The sequence below is a fragment of the Quercus robur genome, chromosome 12 (assembly GCF_932294415.1).
Source record: "Quercus robur chromosome 12, dhQueRobu3.1, whole genome shotgun sequence".
Taxonomy (NCBI): Eukaryota; Viridiplantae; Streptophyta; class Magnoliopsida; order Fagales; family Fagaceae; genus Quercus; species Quercus robur.
The window spans coordinates 38,165,894-38,178,343 of record NC_065545.1 but is presented as its reverse complement, the minus strand read 5'-3'; the positions used below and the strand labels follow the sequence as shown (position 1 = coordinate 38,178,343).

At 33.8% G+C, this 12,450-nt stretch overlaps 1 protein-coding gene across 1 annotated transcript; it reads left to right on the top strand.

Annotated features, from left to right (window-relative positions):
- Positions 1-4,369: 4,369 nt before the first annotated feature.
- LOC126708474 (uncharacterized) lies at positions 4,370-11,195 on the top strand. Its single transcript, XM_050408267.1, has 4 exons — positions 4,370-4,393; positions 4,472-4,615; positions 4,701-4,900; positions 11,045-11,195. The coding sequence occupies exons 1-4, from the start codon at positions 4,370-4,372 to the stop codon at positions 11,193-11,195; spliced, it is 519 nt and encodes a 172-aa protein (XP_050264224.1).
- Positions 11,196-12,450: the final 1,255 nt, after the last annotated feature.

The following is a 12,450-nucleotide window of genomic DNA, read 5'->3' as shown; positions in this document are numbered from 1 at the left end:
TTGCAGGACCACAAGATGTACACAATTCAGAAATTTTTGGTGATGAGTTGTGATCGACAAAGACTCTTTCAATATATAGTACTCTAATGATATGGTTGAGTGGCTGTGTCCGGTAGAAATCAGGACATGTACTTTTGAATTCCTAATTGAGAGGAAATTAAGAGTTGAATGAAATGGGTTAGGATTGGACGTTGGATATATACTTTTGAATTCATATATGTTATGAGAGGGTGGTGGTCTATTAGAACCGTTCTATGAGATACCTTATTGTGATTGGAGGGCGAAGAATCGAAGATGCATAAAACAAGAACTTTTTTTAAAAAAATTTTCCCCTAGGAAGTAACATGTTAAGTAGACACTTCATTTGTCTTAATCTTTACTAAAATGACTTTTGTTCAATATGCTGATTGATTATTAACTACAAAATGGTGTAATTTTGTCTTATCCGTACAGATCATTTTTGCATAATTGAAAATATCATCACTATCGTTGTGGAGGGACTAAAGTGCAGACAAAGCAAGGTTAGCTTGCCATCTCTGTCACCTTTTTGTAAAATCTAGCATTATTAACAATCTAGATCATCAAGATGGACCTGAGTTGTAGTACATGTTTCAACAGAAATTTGAGATAGTGTTGATCTTTTGTTCCTGTAGTTTTCCTGAAAGCGGAATGTCACTTGACTTCTCTACCCAAAAATCTAGGAGAAAATGGGCAAATGCCCCTTTCAAAAAAAAAATCCAGCATTTTGCCACTTTCCTAAATTAATTAGGGAAATGCCTCTCTTTTGAAACTCGATTTCCTCAAAATCGAGTTAAAAAAAAAAAAAAAAAAAATTTGGAGCCCTATAGTGGCGTTTTAAAGAGCCTATAGTGACATTTTAAGGACCTATAGTGGCGTTTTGTAACTCAAGTTCCATGAAGTCGAGTTACATGCAATTTTTTTTCTTTTTTTTTTACCTATAACTCGAGTTCAAGGAGCTCGAGTTTCAAATCGCCACTATATGTCCTTAAAACGTCACTATAGGCTCCTTAAAAACACCACTATAGGGCTTAACTTGATTTTAAGTAAATCAAGTTTCAAAAGAGGGGCATTTCCCTAATTAATTTGGGAAATGGGGCAAAATGCTGGATTGCTTTTTTAAAAAGGGCAAAGGCCAATTTTTCCCAAAAATCTATGAACTAACTTTCACATAACTTTTGATTCACTCATTTATAAGATATATTCAAGGGTAGACTCATGACTAGCTGCGTTTCCTTTTTTGGAATTTTTAATAATCTATATCTATATATTACTAAAAGCCGAAGCATAGCGTTTAATACTGCTGCTTTCACGTTGCGCCACATTAGCTGCAACGTCATTTTTTTTTTAAATTTAATTTGTCCTACATTTTTAAAATGGTTTTTACAATTTTTAGCCCTATAAATCCCAGCCCTATAAATGCAGCCCGTTTCTTATTTATTTACTTCCACTATCACCCTATAATAAATCTGTATAATTAATTTAGCCCATCTCTTATTTATTTAGTTCCACTATCAAGCATAATCCAAAGCCTTTTCAATTCAGCTTAAAAGAAAAAATAAATAAATAAAAAACATTGAAGCCTTCAGGGTTTTGTGTGAGCCTTTTTAGCTTAAATCTATATATTACTAAAAGCTAAAGTGTAGAGTTTAATGTTGCTGCTCTTACGTTGCGCCACATCAGCTGCCACATTATTCTTTTTTTTTTTTTTAATATAATTTGTCCTACAATTTTAAAATTATTTTTACAATTTTCAGCCCTATAAATCCCATCCCTATAAATGCAGCCCACTTTTTATTTATTTACTTCCACTATTACCCTATAATAAATCCAACCCACTATTTATTTATTTACTTCCACTCTCACCCTATAATAAATTTGTATAATTAATCCAACCCACCTCTTATTTATTTAGTTCCACTATCAAGCCCAACAAAAAGCCTTTTTAGTTCAGCTTAAAGGAAAAAAATAAATAAATAAAAAAACGTTGAAGCCTTCAGGGTTTTGTGTGAGCCTTTTTAGCTTAAAGGAAGGGAAAAAAAAAATGACGCATTGAGGGTTTTGCGTGACCAAATAGAAACGAGAGGAACAGAGAATTTGAAGATTGTAATGTGGAGGGAAGCTTAAGAAAAAAAAAAAACATTGAAGCCTTTAGGTATTGCGTGAGAAAACAGAGAGTTTGAAAGCTACCCACCTTCCTGCTCTATCGTTTTGTAGTAACAGCTGCCTATTTGATTTCATTCCTTCCTGTCTTCCTTTCCACACGGTGTATAATTACTGACAGAACTTGCCTGCATCGGTTGAAGTATCTTTACATCTTAGTTCTTTTTTGCCCCATTATTTTGCTTTATGGTTTCTGTTTCCCTTATTAGATTTTGTTATAATTCTATGTGATTCCAACTACTTAGTGTGACTCTGATTTCTTAGCATAGTGTTGTGGTGTTTGCTTCCATTGTCTACTTCAATATCATGATTGTATACCATGGATTGAGTTTTAGAATAAAAGGAAATTGTTTTCCTGGTGTTTCAATTTTCTGCAGTAATTTTTCTGCATAATTGTGTTTATCGGGGTCTTTGGTTTAGACTTGGTTTGATTTTCATGGTTTTTATTTTAAGTCGGTGTGCAAGTGTTTTTATTTTGTGTTAAGATTGTGTTTTTTAATCGAGATTTATAAGGCTGCTATGGTGCGGCTGATTGTTTATTGCATCTTTTTTAGGGTGTTGAATTTTTGATTGCTGGGTTTTTTAATTGGATCCTGGGTTTTTTAATTGGATCTTTACCTCTTTTGGGTTTGTTCATTTTGAGTTTTTGATTGCTTGGTTTTTAATTCTATTTGTTTTTACTATTTTTCAACAATTGATATCAGAGCGCACTTCAATATCATGATTGTATAACATGGATTAGGTTTTATAATCAAAGCAAATTGTTTTCCTAGTGTTTCAATTTTTGTGGTAATTTTTCTGCATAATTGTGTTTATCATGGTGTTTGGTTTAGACCTGGTTTGATATTCATGGTTTCAATTTTAAGTCACTGTGCCAGTGTTTTATTTTGTGCTAAGATTGTGTTTTTAAGTCGAGATTTATAAGGCCTATATCTCTCTCCCCACCTAAGATGTATCAGTTTCAACTTCCCATTAAATATGTAATTAACTTGAAATACATCTGGAAAGTTGATGCATCCCATTAAAATACGCCTTTCAAGAAGAGCAATATAGTAAACATTTTATGCATCCTATTAATCTCAGTGGTTCTAACTTGCAAGTTTCAACTAACCATTAAATATGTAATTAACTTGAATGACGTATTGTAAAATGTTTTGCTCTTATTTAGTTAATTAGTTAATTACATACTTCAAAAAGTTAGTTCTTTAGTTCAAATTAGTTAAAAAATTAGTTCTTTAGTTCAAATTAGTTAAAAATTTTGTTCTTTAGTTCAAATTAGTTATATATAAAAAATAAAAAAAAAGCAGAGAAAATTAGTTCTTTAGTTCAAACATTATATAAATTACGTCTTTAGTTCTTTTTTGAGCAATACGTCTTCCACATATTTTCAATACGCCTTTCCATTTAATATCTAAAGTTGAAAGTATGTAATTAATTTATGAAAAAATATTTTTAATTAATTTTATAGATCTATTTCATGTGAGAATGATATTTTTTTTAATGACAAATTTTTAATGAAATTGTAAGGAAGACCTAAATTGCAGGCAGTTTTTTATTTGCAGTATCTCGATAGGGGATATGTAACTTTTAAATTTGACAATTTTTAGACTACTATTGCATACTGTTCAATCAGAGGCATTTGTAAAAATGTTCATGCCCAAGCCAGTGATAATTGATTGATTACTCTTTACGTTACTCTAATCAAATAAGCTACATTTACTCAAAAACTTCTCCACTATTAGATTTGGTCACATGTATTTATGGTTTCTATTTCCCTCATTGGGTTTCCATAGTACTTTTTTTGTGTCTTTTTATTTTTATACTTTTCTTGGGAATTATATACAATTGAAAAGTTGTTTGACAACATTTCAAATGATCAAAAGGTAATGAAACTTGATCATAGCACAACAGTAAAATTGCATACTGTTCAATCAGAGGCATTTGTAAAAATGTTCATGCCCAAGCCAGTGATAATTGATTGATTACTCTTTACGTTACTCTAATCAAATAAGCTACATTTACTCAAAAACTTCTCCACTATTAGATTTGGTCACATGTATTTATGGTTTCTATTTCCCTCATTGGGTTTCCATAGTACTTTTTCTGTGTCTTTTTATTTTTATACTTTTCTTGGGAATTATATACAATTGAAAAGTTGTTTGACAACATTTCAAATGATCAAAAGGTAATGAAACTTGATCATAGCACAACAGTAAGTTGTCAACAATTACAAACTTACCATTATTTGCAAAATCAAACATTGTGTTTTAATCCACAAACTGTGTTTTAGGAACCACCGCAAAAGGATGAAATCAAGAAAAGTCCAGAACAGACTTTTGACAACAAAACATTTGAAGTTATTGATACAAAACCATCCCCACACACAAATAATGATCCAAGTGATCCACCCACAAATAATGCTGATACCACAACAGTAAGCTTTCTACTGCTATATTTATTTGCAAATTCATTAAAAAAAAAAATCTACAATATAATTTAATAAACATACTTTGGTGTAGGAAACATTGGGGAATTATGAAATCAAGAAAAAAGCAGATCAAACTTTAGACAAAAACACATTTCAAGTTCTTGATAGAAAACCATTAACAAACGCAAATAATGATGCAAGTGGATCAAAACAAGAAGACAATGATGATGCCATCCCATCAATGAGTTCTGCCTCTAATGTTGAAGATGCAGAACCAAATGACGATAACATGTTCTTTCAAGATCTGATAAATCATCGAAAAGCTACAAAACAAAAGTCATCAAAGAAGAAGAAGCTTCGAAGACACAAATGATATTGGAATTTTATATTTTCTTGCCTATTTGAACTTATTTCAGAGTTGTATTATTTCTTCATATTGTGTCAAAAAAATCAAATCAAATACTTTCCTTCATTAATAATAAAAGCTTTTTGGAAAATCAAATTGTTATCCAATTAAGCATTAGCACTGATAAAATCAATACCAGCCAGCAACTATAGCTACTTCTATTTCATGAAATATACTCATTTAAGTTTAATTACAAACTTCATTATTTGACAATCAAAACATCATCTTTTAATTTAACATCTAAATTAAACCACATCCTCCAAATCTATTAAAATATATATATATATATATATATATATATCTTTTTTTTTTCTCATCTTTTTTTTTTTTTTTATATAAAAAACGTGTTAAAATACAAACAATGTTGTACTTAAAAAAAAAATTAAATCTAATTCATTTAGGTGGATTTCATTTGATTGAGAAAACTAAATATATTACCACCAACTACTGTGCCAAAATCTTACCCATTACCACACATATACTGCTTTCAATAATTGATTCATTAGTAATGTGGAGGGTACAAGACCGGGAAGCCCATGTCAATGTCTACATTGGGCCAAGGGCCCAATCCAAGGAAAAACTCCTCCTCGGCCATGGGAAGGACCTTTCTCGGCCATAGATGTAGCCGAGGACAAAAGGAGCAACCTGCTACTAATAGTGACACTCTAGATCATTTCACGGAACAGGAAAAGTACTAAAACAGAAAAGGACAACAAAGAAGAGGGAAACGTCTGAGAAAAAGGCTGCCATCATTGCATTCAGTGCCTTAAACCTGACATAGCCATGCTTTTCTACTTTTACAACCACTCCCAACAACTGGAGGGAAGGGCTGATGGGACAAGTACCTGCCCTGGGAACCCAATTCAGGAGGAAGAAAACTACTATAAAAAGGGGGTGGAGAGAGACAGAAAGGGGGGCTTAAACCCCTATCATACCAGAGGCTCCAGAAAAAGCTCCTCGAACTGTGCCAAGGACCAATCTTCTTTGGTAAACTCAGCTCACCTCAGATTGATTGTGAAGAACACGGTGTTAACTGTTGTCCATACACTAAAGCCTAGCTCTTTGACCCACTCTCTACAAATTCATTGTACCGAGCTCACTAGTCTAAGGTCCCATACATCTTGGACCTGGGCTGAAAAACGTGACCCTACAAGTAATTTTTAATATCAAATTTTATAATTGAATGTCGTTAGAATTATAAAAGGATCTCTTTATGTTGCTCAATAGTGTTGTAACTTAACAGCCAAAAACAATATTTTATTTTACCTTTAAACATAATTTACAATTTTTTATTGCAAAGACTCTTCAACATCCTCTGTTTTCGATTATCTAATAAATCAGTTCATGAAAGTATATTACCTTTCCATTTATTTCAAAACTTACACCATCCCGGTCCAAATAAAACATGAAGCTTTCAAATCATTTGTCTCTCACAACCAGATACTTCAATTATTTATGACAATTTCCCATTTTTAAAAATATAATGAACCTATCATCTCTTCTCCATAATATTCTAATATTCTTACAATTAAAATCATACAAATATTTTATTGTTATCAACTAAAATTATTTAAAAAATCTATATTACATCATCCTGTTTAAACATAATTTATATGAATCTATTAAAAAATGGTGGCAAGTATATCTTTCATTGTAAAAAGGCAAAGGTTGAAGAGGATGAAGATTGAACAATTCAAATGACTCCTACACTAATGAACATCACTCACACACTACTTCAAGGTCTGTCTTCAAGTAGCCACGTGTTTATGTTATTATACCATATCATGGGACAAGATATAAATCTAAAAAACAAACTAACAATCACCAAAATTAATAACTTTTTCTTAAGTAACTAATGTGGACATTAATCAATTTGCAACTATCTACATGTATTTAATAATACATTTTTTGGGTCCCTGCTGTATAGATATTGTAATAGGAATGTTATAGGTTGTGCTATTTAGCATATACAGATAATTAGGATAGGATACATATATTAGTGTCTTTTGTCCTGTTCTGTAGAGATTTCTTTTCCCTATCTCTGTTCGTTTGGAAGCCTCTCTTTCAGTTACTTTTGCCAAAATTCAATACTTGCTCATCAATAGATATCCAATGGTTGTAAGTGAACTTTTGTTGCTTGCTATTCTCCTTATTCAAATAGTCAAGAAATTGAATAAACTTCTCCCCTTCTCTACTCTAATTTAAAGAACAGAAAATCAACTCGCAAGTGGCAAGGTAATACTTTCTTAATTAGTTCATGATTCGCCTAAATGAAGTTTCACATTTCTTCTAATTGGGTAGTAGTTGCTTTGTCATAATGGTATGAGCATACTATACTTTTTCAGACGGTAATTTAACTTAGTTGGTATTTTTGTTTTTTTCCTAAATTTTTAGTATTACATATACAAATTTTAGAACTTGATAGGCAAAGAATGTATTGACCCATTTGGTAAATTAATCAATTAATTAGCCAAGTGAATTAATTAGATTCAATTACATGCAATAAGCGTGGTAGCACAAACAAATCACCAACTAAGTTAAATGTAGCAGAAAATAAGTTTGACACAGGTGATTTGTTTACGAATGGGGAAAACCACTGAGGCAAAACTCCACCAGGTGAATTTAAGGTCACCACTCCCAACAATCCACTATTATCAAAATAAGCAGTTACAAGTAAAGGAATCCCAGTACCTTATACCAACCTATAGTTGAACCCTTACCCTAGTACCCAATTGGACTTGTAATGTAGTGACAATCTCTCCTTTCAATACACTGCTCCAAGTACGTGACTAACCAATCGATACACAGATCCTAGTACGTGACTAACACACCAATCTGTGAAGGATATTGGCTGCAAAGTTCTTCAGTTCATCCACACGATGAAGATCAAGATGCTCATTGGTTACAAAACCTTATGGCATACAAACGCAGTAGCTTCTTCAAGAGAAAGATGAACTAGGGCAAATTGTCTTCGATCACAATATGCATGAATAAAACCTTTGCATCAAGTTTCATCATCTGAGACGACCCTTAAAATAATCTTTATATATGTCTAGGGTTGTGAGAAAAGAAAACCTAAACATATAGCTTGGATATGCGTGAAAAACAATTCTGAAAAACTGATTTTCGTAATTCTTAATAGATACAGTTGTCAAGCTTATCTGTTGAGCTTCACATTTTAAATCTCGATAGATACATCTGTCGGGATATCTATCGAGCTTTAAAATACATCACTTCTTCACTTGATTCTTGGATAGATTTGCATGGCTTCAATACTTGAACTTGAACTTTTATTTCTTAAAGTATTAAACACATCTTAGATCTATCCAATTACAAGTAAAGTGCATTTTGTCAAAGGATTAGCCAATTCTAAATGACATATGTTCTTAACATAATCCACATATGTCCTAACAGAAGTCATAATTTTTCTGGAATGAAATTTAACTTTTTAAATATAGGGATACAAAATAAATTTAACTTGAACCAAATTGTAGGCATGAAAAGTATGTTTAAAGGAAAATAAATGTTTCTCAATTTTATAATATAGTATTAAAATATGTATTTTTTTAGCACATTAATTTCTTAATATGTGTTCTTTGTTTTAAAAAATAGCTGCAAGCGATTCAATTGACTAACCAAAAAAACAAAAGTTCTTCACCACATCAATCTGACTGGACTGCTCCAAAATCCTTTATTCCTTCGAAAAGATGAAGAAAAGCTCATTCATCGATGCTTTAGGGCTGAAAACAAACAATCACTATTTTGGGTTGGAGCTTACAAATATTTTGTGCAAGGTAAAACTAAAACAAGAAAGAAATCATTCTTCAAGCCAACAAAGAAGGGGACACAAATGCAAAATATGGACTTGCAATTGCACTCTTATGTGAATCAAATAAGGAAGGAATCCAGCTACTATTATCAATTCTAAATCAACAAGATGGGAAACAATCGCTGCAAAACTATCGACAAATCCTTCAACATACAACCTTTGGAACAAACACATTTTGCATCCCAAAAAACCAAGCATGCAAGAAAAATGGAGTGGGTCATTGGGATCGTGACTGCCCTTACCCTTATGGAAACGAAGAATTACATGTGACATGCAAAATGTGCTCAATTGACTTGGAAATGTACAAATTAGCAAACTGAGTATGGTAGAAATTATGTTCCAAAAAATTAATTCAACAATAAAATTTCATCTTTCTATTTCAAATACTAATCTCTAATAATACAAAATAAATTCCATGACCAAAACATCCAATCACCATAAAAGAAATTATTATGCGCAACGCACGAGTCCGTGACTAGTTATTATTATTTTTTTAATGTGGGTGGCTAGGCTTTTAGAATACTTGAATATTCATCGGTTAAGTATAGTCCTCTTGTTCCATACACACAGGAAAATTTACATTGAAGAATTACTTGAGATGGCTATAAGATAGTGTTTAGGAGACTTGAACCCATAACAGCATGAATCATATGAGTCTTGAAAACCCCGTAACTAAGTTTGATGAAAGAATTTGCTTGCAACACAATTTTTTCATCTGCTATTATATCTTCATGGTTCACAAGCTTAACTGTTATATTTAGTTCCAGACATGTGTATGTTAGATAGTGTCAAGGACAAAAGTCTATCATCTGAAATTTTTTTATCCCAATTGATGATGGCCGTGAAGCCTATCATTTCATGGCTTGGTTGTTTAAATTAAGGAACAATTTTCAAAGTACAGAACAATTTTTGTTTTACATAGGCAGTTTACACAAGTCCTTGTTGCCTTTATGCATCAAAATGGGCCTCATGCCACTGAGAGTCCTTATTTAGGGCCTCAAAACCTTGAAACTGAAGATATGCCTAATCAATAAATTTAGAAGAGTGAAGATTTTTGAGGAAATGACTTAGAACTGGGTAGAGCAGTTTATACTTAGAATTGAAAAATGGGTTAGATGGATCAAATTAGGTAAGAAACTTGGAAAATGGGTTAGATGGATCAGATTGGGTAAGAAACTAGTCGTCCTAAATGCTATGTAAAACCTATAATCCTTACCTAAACTTTTAAGGATCGAGTCAATTATGGATTGTATTTATTTTTTTCACATGCCAAAAAAAAATTATTATTATTATTATTATTTGATAATACTTAGAAAATCAGTAGGCTGGATGGCACGGATTTTGATGATTTTAGGGGCCTGAAAAAGAAGAAACGAAAGATCAGAGGAGACCGGGGTTGATCGGCCACAAACCCTCCGATGATAAAGTTAGTCTCTTATTCCGAAATAGGGAATTCCAAACTTATGGGGATTGTGTTTGGAAAAAACTTACCTTTGTTTGTCGAAGATTCGTGTTTTTATAGGTTCAGGAAACGGTTATCTATTTAATAACTTCCCTTACCTTTATGGAGTCCGGAAAGTTTAGAGTACACCTCCATAACTACCATGGAGGTTATTTTATGCTCCTTTTCTATAACTGTAGCTTGTCATAAGCAATGGACGGAAGGTCGTGCATTAGCTGTAGAGTGGATGCGACGAACTCGTCTAAAAACATCTATGGACGAGCGTGTCAAGGACGAGTAGCTCGTTTTCTGTTATTCCTTCTCAGGACGACCACTATGGACGAGTACGGAGTTGGCTCATTTTTTTAGACATCACCAGTTGCCCCCTTGTCCATGGGTCGTCTCTAAGATATGTTTAATGTTGTTCTCACAATGTGTATTTAATGCCAACAATTAGGTATGCCATGTGTCACAATTTCATTGGTAACCAGTCGCGTTGAGTTATTTTTTTCAAGGAGCATGCCACGTGTCACTTTTTGATTAGCTGCGTCGTTTCAGATACTTAAGCTTACGGCCTATAAATAGTAGAATTCCTCCGGTACCCTTCACATTTCTGAAATTTCCTTCCTTGAGCTTCCTCGTCTAGAAGTGCCCTTTCGTCCTTAGTTCCCTCGTCTAGATTCAGGTACTTTTTTTCATTCTCGTCCTCAGATTTTAAGTTTTCTTAAAAATTTCTGAGACCATTCTTTCCTCATCTAGCAATAACGTGGATAAGGCCATAGACGAATATCATGATCCTAGTAGTTTTAATGGCTCTAGTGATAGTAGTAATAGTAATAGTAGTAGTGGAGGAAACACCACGGACGAGTACATGTCCGGCATTCTTGGGGTTCCTTTAGAGGTTCTCTAGGAAGGACTTAGGACGAGGACCAAACCTGGATCCAAGGCTGGTACGAGTGCTCCCTCATCCACAGTTCAGGACGAGGTTGAGGTAGTGTATAGCTGTGCTATAAGAGTAGCTTCCAAGACGGACAATAGGAGATTGGATTTACTTAAGACATGGTATCAAATCCCAAACGACCTTAAACCTAGGTTAGCGATTCGTGGGGAGTGGTGCTATCAGCCACATTTTGGGATAGGTATCTATGAAGCCTATCTTTTAGGTGGACTTAGGTTACCTTTAAATGCTTTCGCTAGAGAACTACTTACTAAGTTGGGTTTAGGTGTCTGTCAATTCAATCCCAATGCATGGAGGTTAATCGTCTCCATGCAAGTTTTGTGGAGGGAGAGATTTGAGGGGGACCGTCCTCTTACCATGGACGAGTTCCTCTACTATTATAAGCCATCTGAAATTAATCAATCCCTTGGCTTCTATCAATTTACGGCCAGAGGGAGAGATTATAGATTAATTAAGTCCTTAGTTACCTCAGATAGGAACTGGAAGACAGAGTTCTTCTTCGTCTCAGGTTTCTGGGCTAAACGCCCTATTGATGTTGACCAGGACCCATTTCCTCCCTACACAGGAGAGTTAGGGAACCTTCATCCTAAAGGTATGCTTATAGATGTAACTTCGTTATTTGTTGTATTTATTCTTGTAGGTAGTTATTAATAATTTTCCTTTTCTCCCTTTTTTTATAGGTGATAAACGTCCTTATTTAAGCAGGTTTTACATTGAACGAATTCAGAAGGCTCGTCTATACACTAACAGGGCTTTTCATTCTCTAGTAAGTCTCCAACGTCTTGCCATCTGGGGCTTAGGTCCTAAACCGTCCGTTGAAGCCCTCGCACACGAGCTCACCGTCCGTAGATGTAAGTTTTCTTGTCGTCCCTCCCCCTCTCTTCCTCTTCTTCTTTTTTTTTTTTTTTTTTGACATCTTTCTTTTCAGGAATGGCTACAATGAAGGAGAATAAGGGTAAAGAAGTGGTGGACGAGGCAACTGGGCAGGAGGTTCGTCCCAGCCTTATCCATTAGCAGGTGACAAAAGAAAAAGCTTGTCATTAAGGGTTGACTTAGGGAACCTCCCAAGCAGGCGCAGGGAGAAAAAGGCTAAGCATAGGTCGTCCAAGCCTAAGAATGTCCAGTCCATTCCATCCATCTCTATCCATCAGCCTGAGGATGTTCAGATCCTTGATGATCCAGAGCTCAAGGATCCTCCTATGCAAGT